This window comes from Oenanthe melanoleuca, chromosome 9 (genome assembly GCF_029582105.1).
Source record: "Oenanthe melanoleuca isolate GR-GAL-2019-014 chromosome 9, OMel1.0, whole genome shotgun sequence".
Taxonomy (NCBI): Eukaryota; Metazoa; Chordata; class Aves; order Passeriformes; family Muscicapidae; genus Oenanthe; species Oenanthe melanoleuca.
In genome coordinates this window covers 1,543,913-1,571,896 of record NC_079343.1, presented here as the reverse complement: position 1 = coordinate 1,571,896, position 27,984 = coordinate 1,543,913, and the positions used below count along the sequence as shown (strand labels likewise).

The window sequence follows — 27,984 nt, the reverse complement described above, 5'->3', positions numbered from 1 at the left end:
GTGCCTCGCTCAGCTTCGCCAGAGCCGCTGCCCCGGTGCTGGGTGAGCTCCTGCCTGCCAGGGAACACACCTGGGCTTCTCCAGCTGCTTTGTGATATCCTGTGCAGCATTTTAGGGCTTCAGTGAGTCTCTTTTTTACCATTTCTGTACAGGTGTTTGAGTGAACACCTGACTGCCAGCAAACACACCTGCACTGTGCGTCACCCTTTTAAGTGACACTGCAGCCACATGCAGCATTTCAGACTTTAAATGAATCCCTTTTTCACAAACTATGCTTCTGTGTGACACAATAAACTCCTCCATTCTGCTTCATGGCTTTGGGAGCTTTTTTTTGTTACAGGTGATGCTCTCAGCTTTGTCTCTGGAGACTGCTTTCTGTGTATGTTATAAATGAGAAACAAAAGTCTCAATTTAGATTGCTTTATTTTATATAGACAGAGCAAGCAGCGCTGGGGAGGCAGAGGGGTCACAGCCCACTCCATGCTCTACTGAACTTTGGTTTGCAGCTCCCTTTTACAGCATGGTTTCCTTGTAGTCATCAATAATTGTTATTTTTTGTTGGCATAAATCTGCCAGGTAAGCAGTGGTGGTCCATGGGATCTCTGGACGTGAGTCTCTAGACAATTTGTCAAGTCCCAGAGATAATCATCTGGTCTTGGTAGATAAGGAATGGAGAAGTCAGGAAGTCTGGTCTCAGGGACAGGCTGCAATTGATTACACAAAGGCAGGAAACCTGATTTTGCAGAATCTGTTGGGCTGTGTAAAAGCCTTGTTCTGCAAGCTGTCAATAGATACAACTTATTTAGAAACATAATACTCATAACAGGAGGGTTTAAGACAAAATTATTTCATGCTTCATTTCATACCTAAGTATAATGGTTTATACAAACCCCAATACTTTTATGATTAACGCGAATCTTTTATCAATTATCAGAGTGTAGAAAAGTTATGTGTGTACAGGAGTTATTCAACCAGTGCACCCAGTTTGGGGTCTGGAAGGGCCACCAGTGTGAGTCATACCCACCTCTTTGGAAGGTGAAGCCTCACCCGGGCCTGAAGGGGCTCAGAGACCGCCATCGCCTTGGCGATGGGGGCGGGATGAGCAAGATGGCGGCTCCCCCTGTGTTGGTCGCCATGGCGACGGGGGCGAGGTGAGCAAGATGGCGGCCTCCAATGCTGGACGCCATGGTGACGGGGGCGGGGTGAGCAACATGGCGGCTCCCTGTGCTGGTCGCCATGGCGACGGAGGCGGGGTGAGCAAGATGGCGGCCCCCTGTGCTGGTCGCCATGGCGACGGAGGCGGGGTGAGCAAGATGGCGGCCCCCCCCGTGCTGGTCGCCATGGCGACGGAGGCGGGGTGAGCAAGATGGCGGCCCCCTGTGCTGGTCGCCATGGCGACGGCGCGGTCCCCGCGCGGGGGCGGCCATCGGGCGCGATCGCGCTGCGGCGGCGGAAGTGACGGCGCGCGGGGCCGCCATGAAGCCGGCGGTGGACGAGATGTTCCCTGAGGGAGCCGGGCCGTACGTGGACCTGGATGAGGTGAGGCGGGCGCGCCGGTGGCGGGGCTGGGGTGCCACGGCGCGGAGGCGCTCAGCGGCTGCTCTCGCAGGCAGGAGGAAGCACGGGGCTGCTGATGGATCTGGCCGCCAACGAGAAAGCGGTGCACGCTGACTTCTTCAATGGTAAGGAGCGCCGTGCAGACCTCGCCTGCCTTCTCTCTCGTGGCTTGGGTGCCTGGTGGTCGCTAAACTGTCCCTCACCCCATCTCTGGGAGCGCTGTGAGGGCGCCTCGGTGATAAGTGATGCAGAGGCAGCGATAAAATGCGGGTTTTTCCTCTCCTGGGAGTTTCAGCGTGTTAATCGCTACAAGCAGAAATACCCTGGTCTGTTCACATAACAAATAACTTACGTTAAACAGTGCAAATAGATGTAAAAATGTGGGCTTCTCTGGGCAGTCTGTTCCGGTGCCTCACCACCTCTCACAGGGAAGAAGTTTTTTCCAGTACCTAAAGCTCCATTCTCTCTGTTTGGAGCCATTCCCTTGTGCTGCCTTGGGAATAGTCTCAGCCTTTCCTGTAGGCTCCTCAGGTACTAAAGGCTGCAGTTAGATCACCCTGAAGCTTCTTGTTTCTGAACAATTCTGTCAGTCTGTTTGTGAGTATTTACAGCTGCTTTGAGGGAGATGAGCACGTATCAGGACATTTAGGGTAGAATACACAACACTGTGCTGCACTTGGTTGCTGAACAAACACATTAAGACATTGCAACAGTGAGTTTTAAATGTTATTAAATTTGCTTGTTGTGGTAGTTTTAATATCACAAACTGATGTTTCTCATTTTGCTCCAGACTTAGAATACAGGAGTGAAGGGCAGTTCTACTCTCAGCAATAGTGGGGGACACCCAGCTTATTCATATACCACATGATTCTACCATCCCACTGTGGTTTTGTATTCCATTGGTAGTTCAGGGCTCCTCTAAATGAGGATTCATCCTCAGTTCATTGCACAGGACTTGTGTGAGAATAAGGACTTGGGTTCAGTTAGATGATTAGTTTATGTTCAGTATACAAAGAAGATGCAAAGCTGAGTTAGGGGTAAAGGTGACTAAAACCATTTCACTACTGGGAGATGTGTTCTGAGACAGAAATATTATTGGCACCTTTAAAGCAAGTGAATGTTTTTGGAGAAGGGGTTTTTAACACAAATCCCAATTCATTAATCTGTAAAATTATCACTCTGATGCTACATTTATAATAAGTGATGGTGCAGTAACTCTCATTCACTGAATTCACCTTTATTTCTGTCCTTAATCCAAGGAACTAAGTACTGTACTTGTATGTGCATTTGTAACACTGAAACTTCTGAGGTTAATTTTTGTCTTGTTTTCCTGACTAGATTTTGAAGATCTCTTTGATGACGATGACATCCAGTGAACTGAGTTGCCCAGCAGTGTGGATTTTTCTCTAGGATCACCTGTGCAGTATATTATTTATTAAATTAATCAAAATGGGAAATCAAGAGGAGGGAAAAAAGCCTGGATAAGTTACTTGGGGATGGCTAAAGATAACTAAAGAGGGAGATGTGCACTGTTATTTCTTGGAGCCTACTTTTTCCTGGAAATTTTATTTGTTGATGTGCTTATTGAATAAAATACTAAAGAAACTCCTCTCTCTCTGGCTTATACTTTAAAGTAGAAATTGCTCTGAGCTCCCTTAGAGTGATTATTTTGGTATTAAACAATTCACTGTTGCTTTTGGATATTACATGAAAGATAGGCAGTAGGGCACAGGCTGCCTACAAAAGTTTTTTCATCCCACAATAAAGGATTGTCTTGGGATCAGATGGTTGCTTGTTCTGAATAGTCCAGCTCATTTGTTGGTCACACTGAGAAGAGTGTGGGTTGTCTTGTTTCTAGACAGAGCCACCATCAGAACTTCACTTTTAATTAATGGAACACTGAAAAAAAGAGTAATTTCACCTTGATATGTTAAGCAGAGAAATGGTCTGACCACACATTATGGGAATGCTTGGATTTAAAAATATAATTTCATTCTTGAAATTGTACTTGATAGAAAAAGAAACTGAAAATTGTTTTCTTTTATTGCAGAAGCTAATGCACTTATTTGTGCTTAGAGTATTTATGAATCAGGCTATTGAAACACTAGTTCAGATTTTGACATAAGCTTTTCAAAATATAAAAATGTTTCATTCTTTACCCTTCAGTGACCAAACTGAATCTCAAAATGAAAAAAACAGGTGAGTTTTTAGTATATTTTTTTCAGAGTCAAAAGTGTAATCCTGTCTAATCTCAAATGCAATCTGTATTCCATAAATTGATCACTGACTTAATACTGCAACTGATCTTTCTTTAAACACTTCACACTAAATTTTACCTGCAGTAAAACTCTTTCATACTTCTGCCACATTTTTATTTCTTTAGTTTGCCTTAAAAAAGGAAATCTTAAATCTAACAGTAACTGTTCCAACCAGTGATCTTAAAAATGTAAGCACAATAAACCCATGAGATGTCTTCTGATTGTGTTGCTGTGGATTTCTGGACAGCCTGTGTTTCATCATGCACTGTGCTCTAAATTCTAGCTCTAGCATTCTGACATTTACTCTGCTTGGTGCCTGACATGGTGCTGTGTCCCTGGAGGAACTGCTCATGCAGTGGCTTTTCCCTTTTAGTGCCTGCTCTGCTGAGAGCCTGGGGTTTCCAGTTTTCCTCATTAAGGTAAAACAATTTGAGTGGTGGCAAATGGTCTCTGGCCTTGGTGCTGTGCTTTCTCCAAACTATGTTTTAAGAAATTAAATTAATTCCTTCCAGGAAATAGAGGCAGCATTTTGGGCAGGTGCAAAAGATGAAATAAAACTCAAGAAACAACTCTTCTCCTCTTTTATCTACTTTTGCTGATTCCTCAATATGGTTGGTTTTGGAATGTCAATGTTTTGTAGATACTAATTTGTTTTTCATTTGCTTCCTTAAATCATAAGATACTTGAGCTTTGAGTTTGATCACAGCAGCAGGAATGTATTCTGTGATACAAACCCACCTTGAGCTGCTGCTCTTCAGTATGGATAGTGTTCTCTCCTTTAAAGATGTCTAAAACCTCAGAGAACATTGGTTTGAAGGTGCTAACAGTGAGTGGTTCTGGTTTTGTAACATCTCACCTGATCACAACATGGAGTTCTCTCTGTGGAGCTGGGTACAGGGCAAATGATGCTCCTGGCTGCAGCAGTTTTCATCCTGGTAGGACATAACTGTCCACTAACACACCTTTTTGTGAAGGTTTCCAGAAACTCAGGGTTTCATGTAGAAAAGCAGCATTAACAGTACTGCTGGCACCTGAGAGGTGTGGTATGTGTGTCTGTGGGGAGGGAGCTTCATCTGTGGAGTGTTTAAAATTGTTGGAGTTTATCAAAGTCTTTAAGGAGAAAGCTGTGGAATCTCATGAGCTGCCTGGGTGTGCTGCTCTGGCTGTAGCTACTGGGAGTATTGGGAGTTTTTGGGTATTCCCAGTCCTGCTGAGTGAGCTTGTCCTTCCATCTGATACCTGTGGGTCTCCTGGCTGGAATGAAATGAAAGGAGCATTCACAGCTGGGATGGGATATTACCAAACCTGCATCTTGGAGCTGTCTGCAGGATGAAGTTCCCTCCTGCACAGTGAGACTGAGGGTGTGTATCACATCATTTCTCCATAGAGGGCTGTCAGAGTGTTAAACTTCCATCAGGAGCTGTGATTTGTTTGGGTCCCTTCTGGAACAGTGCTAAAAGAAGAACAAAATGCCCTTCAGCTTCACATTGTTTCTGTCTTCCCATTTGTCAAAGCTTTCAGTCTAATTAGTCTGTGGGCAATCAGCCTGTTGTCAGAAATAGTCACAAGATGTCAAAATCTGATAAAAATTGATGGAAAGGGCATTTGAGTGCCTTGGCCAATTCATTTATTGAGCTTTGATTCCTGTCCATTTTGTGGAGATTGGCACCTCTCATAGTAAGTGTTTCTTAGAGAACAAGGCTGTTTGAACAGCAATATGCACACATCTAGACTGGTGTATATTAGTTTATAAACTGCTGGGCACTGCTCAGTATATAACATCCAAATAAAGGCTCTAGTCTGCATTTTGTGAATTGTCCTGGTGATTGCAGTGGGACAGCTGGCAATCCATGAAGCTGACCTGTCTGAGACTTGGCAGGATCAGGTCCTAAGTGCTGAAATGCCTTGGAAGGGTGTAGCCAGTGGTGCAGCACAGATGAAAAGCAATTCCTTCAAAACTTAAATGTCAGCCTGTTCCCTTCATACTCTGAACAGGCCACGGCTCTGTTTGCAGGGAACTGCAACTGTCCCAGGACAGTCTTTGGAAATAAAAATGTGCAATCTGTTTTGGGCTGAAAAGAATCCACTCATTGTAAGGGAGAGAAAGTTACCACGTTAAAGGAGCTGGCTGTCATCTGTGCATAATATTTCTGCAGTGCTGCTTCTGAGCTGGTTTCCAGGTTATCCAGTATCCAGGCTTCACTGCTCTTCATTTGTGCAGGAGCAGGCAAGCTCACACCTAGTGTGGCTTTCCTTGGTGGCTTTTTGCTGAGTTAACCTCCAGGGAATTAAATTTTTTCCTTTTAATACATTATTTCAATAATTGAAGTGGAAGGTATTTTTCTTGATAAAGAAGGAATTCATTTAGATGAATAAATGGACTTCTTCCTGCTTCCCTGGGGTGTTGAGAAGCTGGCAGGCATCTTCCTGCTCTCAATGTGCAGTTGTTGAGCACATGAGAACATGCTGGGCAGATGACAGTGCAGCCCTCTTCCCTGCCAGTTCCTGTTGGTGATGGGGCTGGAATGCCAGTGTCACATCAGGGATATTTTGGAAAAGCACAATGCAAGTCAGTCCTTGCCAGCAGGGGTGGCTTTGAGCACGAAGATTTGCTTCCATGTTTTTGCTTTCAGGTTTATTTATTTATTTTAATTTGCCTTTTATATTTGTTCCAGTTGGAACAAGCAGCAGGGTTAGAATCCTGGCCCATGTTACAAACATTTCAGTCAAGCTTCTATAAGGAGTTCAGAGCAGAGGCAGACAGGAGCAGTGTCTTTTAAAGCTTTAAAAATTCACAAATAGGACTATTTTGTGAATGCTTCTTGCTCATTTATGAAGAAAGTTTTAGATAATCTTGCACAACCTCATTTAAACTTAAAGCCTCCTGGAAGAAAGGACTCTATTTTGAATCTTGTGAATAAAAAGATACACAGCTGAGAACGTTGTGTATGAGGTGGGTGATGGGGCAGAGAAAGTGTGACAGAGCATCCCTGGTGCTGGCAGGAGCTGTCCTAGGGGAATGGGACAGAGCATCCCTGGAGCTGGCAGGAGCTGCCCCAAGGGAATGGGACAGAGCATCCCTGGTGCTGGCAGGAGCTGCCCTAGGGGAATGGGACAGGATATCCCTGGTGCTGGCAGGAGCTGTCCTAGGGGAATGTGACAGAGCATTCCTGATGCTGGCAGGAGCTGCCCCAAGGGAATGGGACAGAGCATCCCTGGTGCTGGCAGGAGCTGTCCCAAGGGAATGGGACAAGATATCCCTGGTGCTGGCAGGAGCTGCCCCAAGGGAATGTGACAGAGCATTCCCTGGTGCTGGCAGGAGCTGCCCCAAGGGAATGGGACAGAGCATCCCTGGTGCTGGCAGGAGCTGCCCCAAGGGAATGGGACAGGATATCCCTGGTGCTGGCAGGAGCTGTCCTAGGGGAATGTGACAGAGCATCCCTGGTGCTGGCAGGAGCTGTCCCAAGGGAATGGGACAAGATATCCCTGGTGCTGGCAGGAGCTGTCCCAAGGGAATGGGACAGAGCATCCCTGGTGCTGGCAGGAGCTGCCCCAAGGGAATGGGACAGGATATCCCTGGTGCTGGCAGGAGCTGCCCTAGGGGAATGTGACAGAGCATCCCTGGTGCTGGCAGGAGCTGTCCTAGGGGAATGGGACAGGATATCCCTGGTGCTGGCAGGAGCTGCCCCAAGGGAATGGGACAGGATATCCCTGGTGCTGGCAGGAGCTGCCCCACCAAGGGAGTCCCAGCTGGGGATGCTTTGGCAGGGACACTCTGGAGGGGACTCCTGTCAGGAGACAGTGGCTCTGTGCTGTCAGAGAGCTCCCTATTCAGGGCATGCCTCAGCTCCCAGTGCAGCTTGCTGAGCTGTGTCTTGCTGTGGCCTTTTATTTTGGTCTCCTACTGCCTCTGCCTCTCTGGGGTACAGGTGTGGTGTGGGAATGACCTTCCCTGTGCTGTACCTCATCCAGGATGGCAGATCCACCTTGGCCTTACACCACTTGCCAAAACATGGAGGAGGACTAGAATGGCTTCTCTGGAAATCCCCATCAAGGAGCAGAGAAGCTGTACTGTCCTGAGCTCCATTCTCACAGATGCCCAGATTTTCAGAGGGAGCTGGGTGTGTTGTTCACACCCCCTGTCCTTCCCTGCCTGACTCCAGAAGGGAATTAGAGATTGTCTTCAAGTGTGATCTCTCTGCCTCCCTCCCTGATGCCTCTCCATTAATCTGTCCTGCTTTTATGGGAGGGATTCCACAGATTGCCTTGAGGGTGGGAATCCCTGCAGGACGAAATAGATACTGACATTTAATGCTTCCATTTCATTGGGAATAAACCTTTCCCCTGGATTGGCTGGAGGGTATTGAACTGCACCTCCATGTCAGGAAGTCTCAGTGCTCTCAAATAGCAATGGGCTGGGCTGATCATCCCAGGATCAGCTGGGGGTGGGTTTGCTGACTTACAGTCCCATGGAGACCAAGTCTTTTCATTCATTCCTACACCCAGCACAAATACAGTCATAAATACATGTGGCAGCCTGGGCATGCTCTGGTTTCCTGTGCAGTATTTCAGAGACTTTAAATCTGATGGTATTTCTTCTATGGAGGAAGAGTGGCTGATTAGCCAAATGTCAGACTTGATCCTAATCCCTCTGCCTGCTTCCATAATAAAAATCTTCTAGCGAGTTTATACTTCAGGAATGCAAGTCTTGCAAGCAATTTATCTTTTTCTTGTAGCTCGTCATGGTTTAGTGCAGCTGCTATTTGTATTCCAATTAATTATGGGCACAAGTGATTACATGGGGTTGAAGTACAATTAGGAGCAGCCTATAATTGTGTTTGAAAGGGCTATGGATGCTTTTACAGATGGTTTCCCTGCTGGATGAGGCTGGTCAGTCTCTCCAGCTGTCTCCAGCTTTTCATGTTATTTCTCCTTAATTAGTGCAGTGACTTCAGTCTTTCATTGGGGAGTGTTGCTTTCTGCCTCTTAGAGTACATTAGCTTCTAAAGGGAAAAGCATCCATTTAAACCTGCCACAGCCAGAGACACAGTAAATAGTGAGACATGACTTTGTACAAAGCATCTACTGTCAGGATTGATTAAAAACCACAAATTAAAACACTTAAATTTGTTGGAGAGCAGGTGATTCTGTGCCCTCTCAGCACGCCAGTGTCATTCTTGCTCTTTTTTTGCGAGATAATTGTGTGTTGGATGCAGTGTGATGCTCAGGAGCCAGCCCAGGCCTGGGGGATGTGCCTGTGTTGGCCAGGTTTTCCCCTCCCATGGGTTTATGAAGCATGGACAGAGTAAAACTCCATGATGGAAAAAGGCTGGATTCCTTAGGGATTCCCCTGAGTTTATCCCTCCTTATCCCCCAAACCCTGTTTGCAGCTCTATCCTGAAAGCAGTCCAAGGCCAGCACGTGCCCTGCAGCTCCTGTCCATGGGCACCTGGCCACGTGTCCCTGATGTGGCAGAGCTGGTGAGGTGGGGTTTGATATCCCTCCCACATGCTGGAATTTGGAGGTGCTGGGCCATAAGGACTCCCCAGGGTGATTGGTGGCCACGCTCAGCTGCTGCTCCCAAAGCTTGTCAGCACTTTTTGGCTGGCTGAGAGCCCCGTGCAGACCCTGCCCTCAGGGGGCAGGAACAGCCTCAGGGGGGGCAGAGGTGGGGCTGCTTCTCTGCCAGCCCTGTGTCTGTGCTTGCTTTGCTGATGGACTTAGTCTCTGTTGGGAGCAGATGTTTTAGAGGAGAGATGGGACCAAACTCCTAAACTGGAATCTGGTGCCTGCTGGGAAAGTGCTTGTCTCAGCTGAGCAAGAATCTTACAGAGATGTGAGTACCAGTCCCTAAAGGGAGGGCTTTGACCCCTTTCCATGCAGGGGGTGTTTGCTGGGGCTGCTGTTTGCTGGGTTTTGAGGTGCCTGGCTGAGACGTGCATGAGCAATACAGGAACTCTCCTGGAGCACCCTGGGGAAGCTGTGGTTCAGTGTTTGTGTCTGTGAGAAGGGGGAAAAGTCAGTACATGGAGCAGCAGAGTTTTAATGACTTTCTTTAAATTTTTTCCCAAGGTCTGAGCCTGAGTGCTGGTGTGCTGGATAAAGCTGTAAGCATGTTTGCTCCTGCTGCATGGCAGCAAGGAAAGCAATAATTTGTTTTGGCTCCCTCTTGGAAACTGCTCTTTAAACTTGCATAGCCTCCTAATGTTTATCCCAAATGTCTGTTAGTACTCTAACTTTTTCAATTTTCCCTGCCTTCTGAAGATCCATCTGAAAACATTTGAGAAAAACAGGGCAAAAGCTCTGACTTGTTCCTTTCAATTTAAGCCTCTTATGCCATTAGATCCAGCAAATGCTGCATTTTAAAATCTTTTTATGGATTTATGTTTTTTTTTTTTTTTTTTTTTTACTTTTGCCTTATTCCCTTCTCATTGATTCCCATGATAAGAGCAAGGTTTTTCCCAGCTCTCTGAATTTAGCATTACCAGATTGAGCATCAGTTTCACCCTTGCTAAATCCAGTGTGCTTGAAGCCTTCAGGACCAGCAGAGGCCCTTGTGCCCGGTGAGGCTAGGAGTATATCCCTTTCTTTCTCAAGTCCTTCCCAACAACACACAAAAAAATGTGGAAACATTCTCATTGAGAGAGTTTTTTATTGTTTTTTTATTTGCAGTGTGGTAATTGGCTGGAGTGTGGAAAATGGTGTTGCAAGTAATTTCAGTTGAAGCTCTTAATGCTGTTTAGTGCTTGTAATTCTGCATTAGCTCTGATCTGTGTTAGCTTATTCTGAAGCTTAGTAGTAGCAGGAGTCTTCTTTGAATGTATCTGAGAAACCATCAAATCCTCTTTTAGCTGAAAGTCAAGCAAGCTCCTTGGAGAGCAGTTTGATGGAGTGACACTAACTCCAGCCCTAACACTCTTCTGCATTCAGATAACCTTGCCCAAAGCTGGGGCAGAGATGAGGGTGCTCATCCACATGGGAGGCTTCAGCAGCACCTGGACTGGTGGGCAAACCATGGCTTGTGGCACACTTAGGGCCTGGAAAATTACAAACACAGCTGATAGATCTCAACTCCTGAGTGCACCTGGGAGCTGTTTACAGGGGGGATGGGGCAGGAGACCCCCAAAATCACACAGGTAATGGGCTGCTTTTGTTGTGTGACCTAGCTGATGCTCACAAGGCTTCTCAGATAAATCACAAGAGAAGATCCCTGCCCTAAACCAGCCTGCTGTCTGCATTAGAGATAACAATAGGGAATATACATAAAAAGAAAATCAAAGGATTAAAATCAGTGGAAGTTAATAATCTGAATATATTCACAGATCTGGGCTAAAAAAGGGGAGACAACAAACCAGGAGTGGAAGTCAAAGGCCCTAATAAGTGGGAGTAGCAAAAAAATTGAGCCATTGATTCCAGCTGAAAACAAGAGCACTCTGCTTTTGTGAGTAGTATTTTCCCTCTTCTACTCCAACTTTAAAATGCTGACTAAAATTTCTACAACTGGTTTAAATGGATTTAGGTGGCTAAAAACAGGCAATTTAGAATGTCATATTTAAATGCAATCAATTGTTCTCGTGTCACCTTTAAATTTAAAGGAAGGTGAAGCCATGCTGAGAGTTTTTCATGACATGGCAGGAGTGGTATTTGACTTTGGGCCGAGGTTTCCACAGGAAAGCAAGAGCAGAGGTAGGAGTGAATTCCTGTCTCTGTGGAAATACTGGTATGATCTCACTGATTTCACAGGAGAAAGGAGTTGCCCTTGCAAAAGGCGATTTTTGGTAAATACATGATAGCTGCAGCGCCAGGGGCCCAGGACACGCCCGGGTTAAGGCACCTCTCCTCTTGCAGGCAGCACCCCCTTCAGTAGCTCTCTGGGTCGGGGTACAGGAGGAAGCCCATGAAGGTGGAATCGTTGAGGTTGTCAGCGTAGAGCCCGTTTTTGTCCCCGTTGCCGTACACCTGGAGCCACACCTCGTCCCCGGAGCTGAGGTGCAGCAGCACGGAGCCGCTGGCTTGGTCCACGTTGTTGTTCTGGAACTGGTCGTAGGTGAAGAGCACGGCCTTGTCCTTCCTGTAGAGGCTGACCTTGACGTCTGACAGGTAGACTGTCAGGTGGTAGGCGAAGTAGTAGGTGCCCGGCACGCTGCAGAGGAACTTGCCCGTGCTGGGGTCGTAGTGGCCCTGCTCGTTGTAGAAGATCTTGCTGAAGCGGATGGGCACGCCGGGGGCAGGGCCGCGCTCCGTCAGCCCCACGCTGAAGGCAGAGCGCTGCACAAAGGCGTCTTTGCCGTTCTGCCCTGGGCTTCCAGGGCTTCCAGGAGATCCGGGGGGCCCGGGAAAGCCTCGGCTTCCTGCTGGGCCGGGTTCACCTTTGGGACCTGCTGGACCTGCAGGACAGAGTGGGGCTGGGAGCTGTGTTTGCAGAGGGGGCTGTGTGTGAGCCCAAGGAGTCCCCAGGGGCTGAGGCAGCAAGTGGAAATCAGCTCACCCCCCACCCTGGCTGTGTGCAGAGCTGCTGAGAGCAGCATGTCAGAAAAAAAACATCATTAACTGGGGAAACAAACCCCCCACCCGACTCTCTGACTTGGGTTATGGAATCTCCACCCCAGGAGATAACGAAAAGCCATCTGGATAAAAATCAGCTATGGACCCACCGGACATGAAAGCTGTTGGAACTGGGGCTGGGGCTGCCTGAGGACTCAAGCACTGTCACAGCACCAACCTTCATCTCCTTTGTCTCCCTTTAGCCCATCTCTTCCATCTTTGCCATCCCGGCCAGGGACGCCGTTGTGGCCAGGGTAGCCGGGTGCTCCTCCCATCCAATTGGCACAGGGCATTTTGGGGTCAGGCTGGGTGTCCTGGGCAGCCACCCCTGTGGAGTGGGGGGCCAGCAGCAGCAAGGAGCACAGCAGGAAGCCTGCCAGGCCCCTCATCGTTGGTTCCTGATGTGGACAAGTGCTTTGTTAACTTTAAAGGTTAATAGAGAAAAAAAAAAAGTGAACACTCTTGGCCCTCACAAACAACAGGCACAGAAGAGTAAATTGGAGTCAGTACTTCTGAAGGAAAGCATTCTGCTGGCCCAGGGCCTCTCTGCATCCAGCATGCTGCTGGTGTGAGCTCCATGAGCCGAGCTGGACCCTGGGGCACAGGCAGTGAGAGAGGAGCAAACACCAGCTACTCCCCATCCCCCTTGGGGGCCCTTGGGCTCTGTGCACAGGCACAGGTGTGTCAGGACCCAGCACAGCAGATGCCAGGCTGTCTGTGGCTGATCTTGCAAACTCTGCTCAATTAGCCACAAAAGTCCTGACTCCTGGGTGAGTGAGCAGCTGATGGAAGGTACAGGTCTGGCAGAGGTTGTCTCAGACCCTCTCCAGCCTTGAAGCCAGGCAGGGGTGGTTTCTCACTGCCTGCTCACCTGGGTACACCTAACATGAACAGAAACCACAGCCAGGCTTCCCAGCTTCCCTGAGCCACAACATGAAATTATGATACTGGAGCTTTTTCCACCCCAGCTGTTCTTTGATATGGGAAGGTAAATTCTGCAATGTTTAGGCTTGTAGGATTGTATTTCTCTTTAATCTGGCTGCTTTGCTGGTCAGAGCAATTAGTGCAGCTGCCCAAAACCAGGTTGGTGGTGACACCCTGCAGTCAGCCTGGCTTTGTCCTATGCTCCCAGCCCCTGGTGGGCTTTGGGTCAGGTTTTTAGAACACAAGATATTTTACAATTACCATTGTTGTGTGATACTGCTCCCTGGGCAGGGTTTATGCTCTGGAACAGTAAAGGTATCCTGTTAGGAGCATTGTAAGTGGCATAATAGGCAATAAAAAGTGAGCAACAGCATGGCAATTAGAGTCCCTCAGCTATGTAATTTTCAAGAAAAATAATATTTTGGAGGAGTTTCTTTGCAGGGTTGATTTTCCTAGGCAAGCTATTCAAATGTCATATTTTAAATAATGTCTTATTAACTCTGGTAATTGCTTCAAAGGAAGCAAAACAAATGTGCTGGTTTTAGCTGAGGCAGAGTTAATTTTCTTTGTCATGGGTAGCACTGGATTTGTGCTGAACACAGGGTTGATAACACAGGGGTGTTTTTGTTGTTGCTGAGCAGTGCTTGCACAGCATCAAGGCTTTTTCTGCTCCTCACCCCACCATGAGGAGGTTGGGGGTGCAAAGGGAGCAGGGAGGGGACACATCCAGGACAGCTGAGCCCAACTGAAGAGAATATTCCTCCAGGGATATTCCAAACCATGGCATCATGCTCAGCTATAAACCAGGGGTAAGGCTGGCCCAGGCTGTTCTCAGGGACTGGCTGTTGGTGCTGAGCAACTGTTTTCATTTGCATCACTTGTCTTTTTGGGGTTTATTTCTCTCTCTTTGTTATTTTCCTTTTCATTGCAATTTCTTACTGTTATTATTACTATTTTATTTCAATTATGATGCTGCTCTTATCTCAACTCATGAATATTCTCACTTTTACCAGTGCAATTCTCTCTCCCCTTCTGCTGTAGCTGGGGTGAGTGAGTGGCTCTGTGGGGCTCAGTTGCAAGCTGGGATTAACCCACAACAGTAACAAAGAGGTTGCCATGATTTCAGTTTTTGCTGAAAAAAAAAAATTGATATTGAGGATATTGAAGGGGCTTTGGAAAAAAAAAAAATTAAAAGCTCTGTTTAATGGCTTTGGTGGGCAGTGTAAAATCAGGAAACTCCCAAATCTGCCCACCCAGCCAGGCTCCAGCAATCCAGCAGCCACCCAGCACTCTGGGATGGGGCCAGCACCCTGACTTGGGGCAGTTTTGGGGCTGAGGGTGCTGTGTGGTCCAGGGGGCACAGCCTGAGCCTCAGGCAGTGCTCCTGTGTCCCTGCACTTTGGGAAATGTCCCTTTGCAGCAAGGGATGTATACTGATTGTCCATGAACCAGCATGGACCAGTGGAACTGATGCCTGTCAACCCTGAAAGTGGCTTTGTTTGCTGAGAAGGGTGTGCACAGTGATCACACCTTGCCATGCCCCAGGGGGACCCTTGTGTCCCCTGCCTGGGTCCCCTCGAGCTCAGGCACATGCATGTACCCCTCCAAAAGCAGCACAGGCTGTCTGGGAACACCTAACTGTGGTGGTGATCCATAAAAATCTGGCTCAAAAGTGTGTTCTTGAGCCGTGTTTTGGTGATTTTGTTGGGGTTAGTTCTGCTTTCTGGTGTGCTGCCTAGAACTCAAACATCATCTCAGTTTTAGTGGTGTGCCTCACATCCAGGTCTTCTACTGGTGTAGAAGAGCCCCCTCCTGTAAGGTCACAAGCAGTGCAGGTGTGAGGAGCCCAGCAGGGCTGCAGGGAAGCTTTTCTGGGGACTACCTGGCCAGTTTGCTCCTTTTCTGGGGGCTGCCTGGCCAGTTTGCTCCAGAGGGCTCAGACCTGTGCCCTCCCCAGCATCAGTGCACACACATCACACACTCAGTGCTCTCTTTCCTCAGGACAAGAGTGCTGGGATATGCAAGGACAGAACATCTGTCCCCACAGTTTAACTCAAGCACAGGTGCTTGAGAAGCCAAGCAGTTCTCTGGCATGTCTTAAAGGGGAAGTTTAAAGCTGTGTCTACCAGATCTGAGTTTAAATTCTGGTTTAGAAGTGAAATGCCTTTACTTGGTCATTCCCATTTCCTTTTGGTTTTCCATCTGATGCTTAGCATCAGTTTAACCTGAAATAATCTGCTATATTTGAATGTCAGTCGTACCTTTTGGACAAGAAATAGATTAACAAGAAATAGATTAACTCTGTACTGCTGGTGGCTTTCAGTGATTACCTGGGCAGCTGCTGTATTAAAAGCACATATGCATAATATGAAGCTTACTCATTTATCAGCAGAGACCACTGCAGCATCTCTGAGAACAATGCCATTCCTAAGGGCTACATAATGATTCAGAATTTAAATTTCAGATGGCTCTAAATAAAAGTTACATACTCTAAGCCCCCATCGTTCTGCACAAAACAGTCTGAAAAATCCATCTGTTTTCCCACTGGAGAATTTCCCTCAAAGAGTATTAACCAGGGCTTATGTCAAAGGGTTTTTTTTTCGTAATTCTCAAAGCTGATGTTCCAGCAGTGACTTGTTCCAGAGTGCTCACACCTTTAATGTGAGTGGTGCAGGTTTCTGGTGAGGAACTGGTGCGACTCAGGGAGATTTGGCAAATCCAATCTTCCCTGGAGTCTTTGGGGAAAGAGGGGAATTGAAAGGTGCCAGTGCAGTATTTACTGTCACAGCCATGTAGTCTCTCACTGTTGTTCCTGACTACTTTTTGATTTAGGAGTTCTGTTCTCTAAATAGTGTTTCCAAAAAGGGGAGTATGAATCTAATGAAGACCAGCTATTCTTGGTTTAAAATATTCTCTGGCTATTACAGGAATAACTCTGAGAAAGACAACTTCTTGCAAACAAAGTCTGTCCAATTCAGCCCAAAAGAAGAGAAACTCCTGAACTTAGTAAGGAGGGGGAAAAAAAAGTCATGCTTACCAGCTGCTTGAGTCGTGGTTGGCTTGCTGCAGTCTGTTTAGAGAATGAAGTCTGGCTATTGCATCGCTGTCCCTAAGGGCACGGGAGCTGTCAGCTCAGACACTGCACTTTCCATTTGCTATTGCGCATGCTGACCTAAAAGTTGGGTTTTCCCATTCATTTTTTCCTGGACATAACTGAAGTTTTGGAACAGATGTATAATCCACTGGGATAGCTTGTGAAGATGGCCTTACAGGGAAAAGATGGGTTTGGGAGTTGGACAGGAACTGGAAGAGCAGTGGTTTGCTGGAGAGCCTGTGTGAGAGCCTGCTCAACCTGGGCTGCTGCCCTCTGAAAACTGGAAATGTTGTTAGTGGCTGGGGGAGAAAGTGTGTCCAGCTTGCAGCAATGCAAGCACAAGGGTGAATAAGTGTGTTAGTAAAGGAATTATTGTGGAATAAGTTTGGGCTTCTCCTTTTAACTGCAAGAACCGTTCCTGCCTGGAGGCTGCTGCCACACCAAAGAAGGGCAAAGCTGCCCTAGGGGGAGGGCAGCACTGGAGGAAAGTTCCTTTTTAAGGCACCCTAGCATGTGCCAGCACTATTGTAAATGACTGGAGTAATTCCAGCCCTAGGATGGCTTTCCATGTATCAAGGTTTTTGGCTTTAGGTCAAAACCAAGTCTCTTTCTCCCTGTATCTCTCTCCTTCCCAAAGCAGAGGTGAGCCTTAGCTAGCAGAAAGCTTGGCTTTCCTTTTCAGCTGCTCTGGGGCAATTCAAAGTTAGCTAGGTGGAACCTTGGCAAACCTGGGTTCCTAAAATCATACCAGGAAAAAATAGTGTGATGTGTGATGTTGGAACTGGGCATGGGGAGTTGGTGTGCTTGTGAGAGGGGAAACTCATCCAAGTGAATGCCAGCATGGCAGTGCTCCTAACTGCTGAGTTGTTTTCAAGACCTGGCTATTGGGAGGGACTAAAAAGATATATATAAATGAGCACATAAATAACTTTTTATATGTAAACTGGGAGTCAGCAAGAGCGAATTTTTAAGCCTGAGGAGAAGGTGCAGAAGGGAGGAGCCACATGACAACTGCATACTGCCTGCCTTGTTTTGGCCAAATCCTTAATCCAGCATTTGAAAAATTTTTTTTTTTTTTTTTTTTGGATGATGGGTTTTCCATACAATGTTGAGATTTAAAAGAACCTCTCATCCAACCCAGTAAAATATCACAGTGATCTAATTGGATCTGTTTTGTTATAAATGTGATTTTCTAGGGCCATGTGCATTTGTGTGTGTGCAATGTCAATGTTTCATTTGAAGTCTCCTGAGCAATGAATGGATGAGCAGGACCTTGGAACTGAAATCAGACCTGCTTTTGCTGTGGAGTGAGTGGTTTTCAGCTGCCCCTGCCCCAGGTCTGAGCAAGACAAGGCTGGTTCCCCTGCCAACTTTTGTCTTGAACCCCAAAATGTATAACTGGAATATTTGTTAGGCTGCCAGGAGTTGAGGGTTTGGACCTGAGGTGTTTAACAGGTAGTGCTGCAATTACCTGATGGTCTTTCAATTCAGTTCTCAGGGAAATACCACAGTGATAAATTTTTCAGTGGTCCATCAAACATCCTCCCAAACATTATCCCTGCCTCCCAGGAGAGAGGTGGAGGTTTATCTCTGGGGGTACAAGCAGCTGACACAACCCCTGGCACACTTGCTTGCAGTTCTGTTGTGTTGCACACTTGGTTTGCAGGCTGGTGCTGGCTCCTGTTCCTGCTGCAGAGGGAGATCTTGTACAATCCAGGGAGCTGCTTCTGCCTTTGTGACAGGAAAACAAATCAAACACCTTCAGCTCTGCCTGGTGACAAGCAAAACCTGCCCCCAGTTGTGGGCTGTCCTGGCAGCTGCAGTGCTCAGGGTCAGCAGCTCTGGATGGACTGGGGGGTGTTTTGGCACAGAGAAAGCTGCTGCTCACAAGTCCTGCAATGCCCTCTCTGCTTTGCTCCATGGTCACCAGCCCTCCTGTGTGGGACACACTGCCACAACCTCACTTGGCTGAGCCTGGATGTTTCCTCTCTTGGACCTACTGCAATATGAAGAACACAAAACTGGCTTGATGGATTGTGGCTCGCAGCTTTCAGTAAGAATGAGATATAAGCACAAAGGTTATATTTAGCCATCTATAAACAGGAATAAAATAGAGCAGAGGTTCATTATCAGCTGTGCTCTGTCAGATCCCTGCTGGTGTAGTTTGAGGGGTAGAAAGCTGGTCTGGTCACAGGGAGGTTGGGGTGGCTGCCTCAGCAGGACTCTCTGTGCCATGGGGCTGGAACATGCAGGAACCCTCAGCTGCCCACCACTGCCCTCTCCCAGCAGGACCAAGCCCAGCTCCATGGGAACCCTGATCCCCCTGGCTGTCCCTTCCTGAGCTGCTGTTCCCGTGCAGGGCTGGGGCTGCTCCGCTGGGATCTGTCCCGAGCACTGTGCTCCAGTTCACTGTCCCCCGGGATGCCACATCATTCCTTGCCTTCCCCTGGCCCTGGATACCGCATGTCCCAGAAACAACACACATTCCCCACTTTGCTAAAAATGGCCCAAACTGTTGATGCTGTCTGGCAGGCAACCTGGCAGGCTGTCCCTGCTATTTTGGGGCTGTCTGCAGAGACCATGGCCTCTGTGCCAGGGCCCACAGCCTCCATGCCAAGGGCACTGCTGGCTCCTGCCCAGGGCAGGCAGCCTGGACCAAGTCAGCTCCAGCCAAGTCCACTCCTGTGGCCAGCCAGACCCTGTGCCCCTCCTGCCACTCCTCATGGCCACCTGCATTGAGAGCAGTGAGTGCTGAGGAACAGCCCCAAAGAAAAGGCAGTCAAATGGCCTGTGCTGCCATCTCCCCAAACTGCAATTCCCCGTGATCCTGGTGTGCCCAAACCCTTCCTGTACAGCCTTGTACTTCCCTCTAGTGGCTAATCATTAATGAGAGCTCTCCCTGTGCCTGGCTGGAGGGTGTCAGGCTGGTGCTGTGTGCCCCTGGGCCTGCTCAGCCCCTTCCCCATGGAGCTGGCACCATGTGCCATTCCTGTCCCCAGCAGTGCCAGCAGGGAGGCACCAGGGCCACCAGCATGACATGTGGCACAGCCTTTCCTGTTACAAACTCCTGGGTTTGTTCCCATGAATTACAGACTCGTGGGCCTGGATGTTCCTCCTAGATTTCCCTCCATGAGCGTGGGAGGTGGCACAGGTCCAGGGACAGGCAGGCCTGGCAGCAGTGCCCAAGGCCACTGTTTGGGTGTGCAGCATGGGCCAGTGGCTTTCTGTGGCCATGGGAAAGCCCAGCTGGGCTGTGCAGGGTGGCTGCTCGCCCAGGGCCATGGCAGTGTGCGGAGGGTGGGGAGGGCACACGCCACAGGGGGATGCTGAGCTTGGGTCCAGGAGAAGGGCACACACCCCACTTGGTGTCCTGGGGGGACCCTGGCTGTCCCTGGCTGACATGGGACATGGGCCCCACTGCCACCCTCTGCCTTGGCTCCACCCAGCCTCCTGCCCAGCGCTGGGGTTCCCAATTTCTCAGCCCATTTCACATGCACAAACGGGCTCTTTACTTCGCTCTGATGGGCAGCTTGGACAGAACAGCTCCTTGCCAGGCTTGAGCAACTGCGTGTTTCTCTTCTTGGCAATTGCAAATAAACTTCCCTGGCCTCAGGGGATCCCTGCTTGGCTCCTAGTGAGGCCAGGGATCTTGGCACAGCAGGATTTCCCATGCCGAAAGGGACATTGAGAGCGTTTGTCCAGGAAGCAGAGCCCCGTAAATCCCGCTCAGAGCTCCTTTCATTAATGTCCCCGCTGTTCCCAGGGAGAGCAGCTTTGGTTCAGGGTGCTGCTCTGGCCTCCCAGGCTGGCCAGGGGAAGGAGAGGGTTCTGCATGGCAGCATCCATCTCCCCTCGCTCCCAGGCCAGCTGAGCCAGGCTGCTCTCAGCACAGCCTGCTCTCCTCCGGGCTGGCAAGGAGCTGGGCAGGGCCAGGATAACTCCGTGGTGTGCCTGGCAGTGCCACCCCCTGCAGGATCGCATCTTTCCGGCACCTGAGGGCGGCACCTCTGCGTGCCTGAGCTGTTAATGAGGCCCTTAATGAGCTAATTAATGGCATTGCCGCTTGCCCGCTAAAGGCGCGGCTCAGCGCAGGCAGGGATGGAGAGCCGGCTCACCCCCTGCGCTCAGCGGCACCGCATTTTCCAGAGTGCAGGGATTATTTATCAGGAGAGCGTTTCTGAGTCAGCCCGGCGAGGAAAAGCGCGTTTCCTCGGCTCGGAGGGGTTTTCCCAGGCAGCTCCTCCGCCGCTTGGACAATAGGTGGAGCTCAGCGCCCTGGCTGCGCACGGCTGGGCGAGCCCGGCACCGGGGACACCCCAAAGAGCCCGAGCCCGGCACCGGGGACACCCCAAAGAGCCCCGAGCTCGGCACCGGGGACACCCCAAAGAGCCCCGAGCCCGGCACCGGGGTCACCCCAAAGAGCCCCAGCACCTGCGGGGACTGCCAGCCCCTTCTCTGCCCGTCGGTGGTCAGCAGGGGTGAGGGAGCCGCCACCCAGCCAGCTGGAAGCGAAACGGAAAATGGGGTTTGCCTGGGGATTTGTAACGTTTGTGCCATGTGGTGGAGCTAATCCCAGCACAAATTCCATGGTATTCCCGGTCTACATCACTCCTCTGTCCTTTTTAAATGGGTGTCTGCCCCCAGTCCCCTTTTTTGCTTTGGTTGCTGACGGACAGAAATGCATCATCTCCCCTCGTCACCATCTCCCATCACTGGACACGTCTCTTCTTTCAGACTCCTCACCTGCTGCTCTCGTTTGGGGTAACAGCCTTGCTGGGGTTTGGGGTAACAGCGTCGCTGGGGTTTGGGGTAACAGCGTCGCTGGGGTTTGGGGTAACAGCGTCGCTGGGGTTTGGGGTAACAGCGTCGCTGGGGTTTGGGGTAACAGCGTCGCTGAGATTACCGCTGAGCTGCTCAAACCAGAAGAGTGCATTTGCTCTGGCTCTGATGGCGAAGGGGTCATCGTGTGGATCCCCAAAACCCCGAGTGGTTTGGCAGAACCTGAGGGGGGTTGGTGGCTCCATGCTGGAGCCCAGTGCAGGCAGCAAGGAGCCATGGCATGCTGGAGCTCTTGTTACTGGGGTTCCAGGGGATCCCCAGCCCCCCACACTGCAGCCAGGTGGGATTTAGGACTCTTGCAAGGGGATTTTCCTTCCCTCTCTCTCCTTTCTCCCATACAGAGCACAGACAGGGAGCAGGCAGGGCACAGGGCACAGACAGGGGACAGACAGAGGACAGACAGGGAGCAGGCAGGGCTCCTCATGGCCCCACAAACCACAGCCCTCCTCTGCTGTGTTTAGATGCCCTGCCTGGTGACAGCCCAGTGCCATCCATGTCCATGGTCACCCCAGAACCAGGGTGAAAGTCAGGAGCTCAGGGGGGATGACTCCTTCCCATCACACTTTGCTCTGCATTATGCAAGTTCAGCAGGAAGTTTTTGGCCATAATGGTTTTTCCATTCACTGAGGTATTGATCCCGAGCCACCAGCCCAGTAACCTCTGTTGTGCATTAGCTGACTCCCTGCCTTTTGCAGATGCTGGATGAGGGATTTGGGGTGTGCCATGGGGTGGCTTTGGCACTGGCCTGCTGGAGGCTGGGGCTCTTCTCCCAGTGCTGGGCTGTCCTGGACTGTCATGCAGCTGCCAATGAGACTGAGTCACTGTGTTCCCTCATCAGTCCCTGCCTGCCTTCCAGAGGGTCTGTGCTCAAATTCAATGATCTTTGAATACACCAGTGAGGTGCTAAGGGATAACAGTTTGCTTGTGTCTCTCATCTACACAATCTATTCACTTAGAAATGAGGATGTGATTAATTAAAAGCATTAGGAACCTTACATCATCTATAGTGTGGAATATCATTGCTTAATCTGCATGTTTCACAAAGAAACTATAAATCTATTAAATATTGTGTTTTTACTTTGGGCATAAATCATTCCAAAGTAAAGTGCTCTTTGGGAAGTCACAGAATGACACATCCATGACATTTTTGATAAGGCATTTCTTTGTGCTTTGCAGGAGGTTTTTGTGTTTACTGTAGGACTAATAAAGGCTTGTGATATCTTCAATTATTCATTTTTATAAGTACTTGTTCTCCTGACTTGAGCAATCAAAACCACACTGTCACTGGTTTTAGCAGTAAATCGTGGGGGTTTTGTCTGCAATCAAATGACTTTGCTTCCACTTTGCTTCTCTTCCACATGCAAAACAATGGTGGTTCACTCAGCCATCCCATTTTTGATGTTTCTTTCTTTGGAAAGGCAGTCTGGCAGCTCTGGTGGCAGCTGGCTGAGCCAGCAGCCCTTGTGGCTGCAGCACCTCACCTTGTGGCTGCCAGGGGTGTATGTGAGAGCTGGACAAGCAGATCTGCAGCTGGGAGCAGACTGGGAGCCTCAACACCCCGTCCCAGCAGATGGGAGGAACTGGAGGAACTCTGGAGGGCTGATGAGACATTCAGGCTGTGGTCAGCAGCCCAGTGAGAGCTTGGTCCTTCATGCCTGCAGCTTGGCCTGGGCAGAGCTATGACCTGATGTTTTAAGGATCCTTTACAAAAGCACACACAAAACTCGTGCTGGTTGGTGTCAGTGCCCCTGAGCTGGATGCCAGGGACCCTTTGCTCTGAGCACATGGCAGCTGTGAGAACCTTTGTGCTGCTCACCTGGGCTGGAGACTGCTTCCATGCTCACACAGCAGTCCTGGGAGACATGGACACCAAACCCACGGGCAAACCAGATGTCCTGAGCTCTCCTGCCACTGCACCCAGCCTCCTGCTCCTGCTGTCCCCCCTGGCAGGATGGGTATCCTGGCTGTGAGCCTCAGGGTGCCCTGCTGTGCTGTGCTCAGACCCTGCCACCTTGGCATCACTGGAAAAGCTAGAGCTAGACAGGCAGGTGGGAGTGAAAGTACTCCTATATAAAACACATTTTCTGGTGCTCCTTTATAGGTTTTTAATGTGATTTGTATGTCCCTGCCTGGCCCATCACCCACAGCCAGGCACTCCCCTTCCTCCTGCTCCTCAGTGCACTGTTTTCTGTGGACTGGGTTCAACTGGATAATTTCATCTCCTTTGTATTTGTAATCCCTGTGAGGGTGGTGTCTTTAACAAAGGCTATTCCTTCTCATTGCTTTGGCAAAGCAAGCAGCAGCTCCCTGCTGTGTCTCTGCTCAGATGACATAGAGGTCCTCTGAATAGCAAAGAGAGAAAACAAAAAGAAATAGCTTAGATACTTTCTTTTTCCAGGCAGCTACACATATCCACCTCATGATACACCTCATGGAAAATTCCCCCCAGTACTATGGATTTTTCCTTTTCATGTGCCTGCATCCACAAGGCTCTGCCTTGGGAAGCACACTGCTGGCTCATAGATGGAGATGTGGACATCAGAGGGAGTGTCTGACAGGAGGAGAGGAGAAAGAGAGGTCCTTTTTTCCCCACAGCCAAAGAGGAAAGGATAAGGACATTCAGACAATCCAAATGAGATATGATATGGATACTCTTCATGAGCAGCACTCCAGGGCCTGCACTCTGGGACTGCAGTGGGCAAGTGGTTCAGCTAAAAAGTAATTTAACTCCTATAGTGGCACAAGCCATCCCTGTGCTTGATCAAGGCTGCAGACTGGAGGCAGAAATGGCATTGTCTCATTTTCCCCAGCAGGGCAGGGCACCACTGCCCGCTGACCCCAGGCCCTCTTCATCCCACTGGCTCTCTTGGCAGGAAACCCTTGTGCAAACTTCCCAGCAGTGTCTTTGGAGGGGCCTGCTGGTGGCATGTGGCACTGACACCCTCCCTGCCCCGTGTGGCTGTGCAGCTCTGCCCTGCCTTCCCAAAACACAGGTGTCCCTTGCCCCCAGGCTGTGCCAGTGCCACCGCTGTCCCTGCTGGGTTTCTGGGGGCATGTGCAGCAAAATGCAGCCCCTGAACCCCACTGCTTGTTTGTTTGTTGTCTCTGGGCTTGCTCTCTGCAAATATTTGTCTGCAGCTGAAGCAGAAGTAATTGCTCACAGCTCTGCCATGGGTTTGTGATGAGCCTGCGAGTGTCTGTGTGCTGCAGATAATCCGGGCGCCTTTGTGCTCAGTGGCTCTGGCATCTCACTGCATCCCTTTTGTTTCTGGCCTCTGTTTGTCTCCCACTCTCCCCTCAGTGCACGGTGCCTTTCCTAAAACCTCTGAAAATGATTGACTTCATGCCTTGATCATTCTCTGTATTTGTTTCAGGCAAGTGGAAAGCAGCATCCCTGCGTGTGTCCCCGGTGCCTGCTGCTCACACAGCGTGTGTCCTTATGGTTCAATTAAAAACGTTGTGACATGTCCCCAGCAGGCCCTGCCACCATCCTGGCACAGCATTTGCTACCTTGATAGAATTATACCAGCCCTTCCCTCTGGGACAGCACTGCAATGACTCCAAGGTGCAATGTTTCTGGCACCCTGAAATAGGGATAAAATGTAACCCCAAGGACGTTGCTAAAGCATTTCTCCAAAACTGAGATTACCTGATTTTTGAAGAGGAATAAATACATTTAAACTAACCACAAAGTTCTCTTCTCCCAACAGCCTTCCACTGCCTACCTGGGACACAGAGTTCTCCTTGGCCATATAGATCCAAAGCTTTGGCTCTCCTGCTTCCCAGAGCAGCTTTGTCACCTGCAGGAAGTTTCATACATGCTCATCAAAGAGTAGCATTGGCCACGTTGCATTGCCCAGAAGAAATATTCTTCTGCCCCTGTCCTGGGAACTTTACCCAGCTTCTCTCCATCACTTTGTTACTCTTGTTTCTGACACTGTTAGGCCAGTATTTGCTTTTTCCTCACCTTCTGCACATTCAGTTTGTTATTTGCAGTCAGTCCTGAGTATGCCATGAACCTGGCAGCACTGGAATCATCTTTTCCACTGCTAGTGTCAGAAGGCAGCATAAACCAACCTGTATGGCCAGTGACAGGGTTATGGTGGAGACCTTATGTAAAATGAGATTTACTAGGGGTGGGTAAGGAAGAGCTGATGACAAGAGGTGGTAAAGGAGCATGGGTGGGAGCCTGGCTCAGCTGCAGCTCCTCTCCACCAGCATTGCTGAGGCTGCTGCAGGGAGGCCCAGCCTCAGATACAGAAACCTGAGAGAAAGCTCTGTGCTGCTGTTCCTCTCTGGAGCAGGCAGTGAAACCCAGCAGCACAGCCCCAGGGAGTTGGTGGCAGCACAGAAACCTCTGCTGTGGTTTGCTCTCAGCACTGCTCAGCTCCATCCTCCCTGTTTGGGCTGCCAGCTCCTCTGCAGCACCTCCTGCTCCTGAGCTGGGAATGTGCTTCCCCCGGAGTTTATGCAGGGGAGCCAGAGATGAGCAGCTGCAGCAGAGGCAGGGATGTTGCATTTCGTGGCAAAACTTTCTCTTCCTACTGAGTGTGGTTTTGAAGGTGGAAACTTCTGACTGATTCCTTGCAAGAGATGGGACTTTACCCACAGTCATCACTCAGTTCTCTGTTCTCTAAGAGGTTGTTAAGATGCTGCTGTTGGGTTTTAAACCAGAAGCAGTCTTTCAGAAGCCTTATAAAGTTTTGGTTTTCTGTTTTTCTATTGCTTACCAGCACATCAGTATATTGCTTATATTACCCTAAGGTTTATGGTGTCCTTCCTGCCTGTGGAAGGGCTGAGGCACAGGGTGCAGCTCCAATGGCTGTTTCCTAGAGCAGTGCCTTCCTAAGAGCACACAGAGATCTTAGGGTGGGATGAGGTTGGTTGTTTTTACCCCTGGAGGAAATCAGCTGAAGCCTCCAGTGTGGAAAAGCATCTGCTGCCTGCCTCACCACCAAATACAACTTCTCACACTAAGCACAGGGAAATGTCTGTTCTGCATACTTGTTCAGCTCTCAACACAAGCAAGTGTTGTCATCTTTTGATTTTTCATGGAAAAGGAGCCAACTCTGCTGTCTCTCTCACTTTTCATTGAGATTATTCACTTCAATCATTCCCTCAGATTATTTCTGGCACCTTGCACACACAGCAGCTCTGCTCACAGCCTGGCCCTTCTCTGGCCTCTCTTTATTCCCACCATCTCCATGCTCCTTCTCAATGTCTCCTGCCTTTTTGCTTGCTGTGGATTTTGCAAGAAGCATTTCCTCATTGCTCCTATTTCTGCCCCCTTTGGCACATTCCTGTAGTTTCCATGCTGCTCTGCTGTGATATTGCTCTGCAGCCATGCAGCCCCACTCCTCCTTGTGCTGTGCACGCTGCCCTGTTCCAGCTGTGGGTTTCTATATTTGAGGAGGAATATGCTGGCAATCTTTTATTTTGAATTTCTGAGCCCATTATATCCTGAGTGAAGAATTTCACTGTCTTCCAGAAAAGAACATACAATTTGGGTGCTTTTGTGCTGTATATAAAAGCTTTTTCACAAGTTTCCTGCTCCTGGTGTTTCTCTTAAATCCAGCATTTTTCAAAGTTTGATCTATGAATGCAGTATCTTTAAAATCTATGTGGCACACTACGATAGCCTGCTTACTCTTCTCCATTTAACTTTTGAGGAGATCTCCTGCCTCTGATTTAGACATATAAATAAAAAAATGTGGCTTTTATTCATCTCCCCTTTTAGGCTCCCTTTGCCTCCTTGAAAAGCTGAAGTTTTTGCTTGAATCTTTTTCAACTGTCACAGTATTTTGGGGACACTGAGATAGATTAGATTTTATAGCTACTCTCTTCCATATTCCTTACCTGCTTTTCCACCTGTGGTTCTGTGTTCAGACCCTCACCTTTTGTCCCCTGCAGCACTATGATCTCTAGGAAGGACTTTGCAATGTGATTTGGACAAGTCACTAATATAAAGTCAGGAAAGATTTGCCTGTTTCTCTCAGTTTGCAGCTGCTGGAATCACAACAGCTGCTCTAAACCCAAACCACCTTTCAGCTGGAGCCTTCTGGCATTTGCAATTCCAGCCCTTTTCAGATGGGGCTGCACAGATCAGCCTCCTCCTCCAGCTCTGTGCTCTGGGATCTGTGCTGAGCCTGGCCCTGCCCTGGGCTCCTGGGAGTGAATATTCACAATATTTATTCACAGAATGGGGCCAGTGGCTGCAGGTGGCCCTCTGCCAACACGTTCAAAGCAGACCTGGGAAAAGCTTCATTTCTTCAAGCCAGGTTCCTCTTACAGCCAGGCACATGGAGAGGGCTCTGGAGCTCGTCCCTCTGCTGCATGGCAAAGCTGGTGGCCACACATCTTCCCCTTGGGGACACTTGGCTCACCAGCCCTGCAGTGAGCCAGGGCCAAATCTGCTGCCAGAGGTCAGTGGGGATGCACCCTGCCACCGTGGAAACAGGAAATGGTAAGAGGCTACACTTATTTTAGAGCTCAGTTGGCCATTGAGAAAGTGAAGAGTTATTTGTTGTTCTTATCTGACAGTGAGACTTTGCTTCCTGTGTTATTGTAGGTAATGCAGAAATTGTCTTCCTTTCTGAAGCTCATTTCTGCAAGATCTTTTCTCAGTTCACAGCCTCCCCTTCACACACTATTGTGTAAAAGGTTCTCCAGTCACATCTGATTCTGAAGTTGTGTCCTGAAGAGATGCCAGAGATGTGGGCTGAGGGGGCAGGGTTACCCTGGTTTAGAGCAGTGGGGTTTGGGGATTGG

General features: G+C 49.1%; 2 protein-coding genes across 2 annotated transcripts; one reads left to right on the top strand and one right to left on the bottom strand.

Annotated features, from left to right (window-relative positions):
* The first annotated feature begins 1,390 nt into the window (after nt 1-1,390).
* COPS9 (COP9 signalosome subunit 9) lies at nt 1,391-3,165 on the top strand. Its single transcript, XM_056499240.1, has 3 exons — nt 1,391-1,539; nt 1,610-1,682; nt 2,896-3,165. The coding sequence occupies exons 1-3, from the start codon at nt 1,477-1,479 to the stop codon at nt 2,931-2,933; spliced, it is 174 nt and encodes a 57-aa protein (XP_056355215.1). The 5' UTR covers nt 1,391-1,476; the 3' UTR covers nt 2,934-3,165.
* Nucleotides 3,166-10,447: 7,282 nt separating this feature from the next.
* ADIPOQ (adiponectin, C1Q and collagen domain containing) lies at nt 10,448-16,771 on the bottom strand. The gene is made up of 3 exons (XM_056498993.1): nt 16,321-16,771; nt 12,538-12,757; nt 10,448-12,202 (listed from the first exon to the last, which is right to left on the bottom strand). The coding sequence occupies exons 2-3, from the start codon at nt 12,746-12,748 to the stop codon at nt 11,676-11,678; spliced, it is 738 nt and encodes a 245-aa protein (XP_056354968.1). The 5' UTR covers nt 12,749-12,757; nt 16,321-16,771; the 3' UTR covers nt 10,448-11,675.
* Nucleotides 16,772-27,984: the final 11,213 nt, after the last annotated feature.

What these genes read in the sequence shown, in the direction of transcription:
- COPS9 (XM_056499240.1), top strand. Translation starts at nt 1,477, where the DNA reads ATGAAGCCGGCGGTGGACGAGATGTTCCCTGAGGGAGCCGGGCCGTAC. An exon ending in CGTACGTGGACCTGGATGAG is followed by an intron (nt 1,540 to 1,609) that starts GTGAGGCGGGCG and finishes CTGCTCTCGCAG; the next exon opens with GCAGGAGGAAGCACGGGGCT. An exon ending in GCACGCTGACTTCTTCAATG is followed by an intron (nt 1,683 to 2,895) that starts GTAAGGAGCGCC and finishes TTTCCTGACTAG; the next exon opens with ATTTTGAAGATCTCTTTGAT.
- ADIPOQ (XM_056498993.1), bottom strand. Translation starts at nt 12,748, where the DNA reads ATGAGGGGCCTGGCAGGCTTCCTGCTGTGCTCCTTGCTGCTGCTGGCC. An exon ending in GGGAGACAAAGGAGATGAAG is followed by an intron (nt 12,203 to 12,537) that starts GTTGGTGCTGTG and finishes TCTGTCCTGCAG; the next exon opens with GTCCAGCAGGTCCCAAAGGT.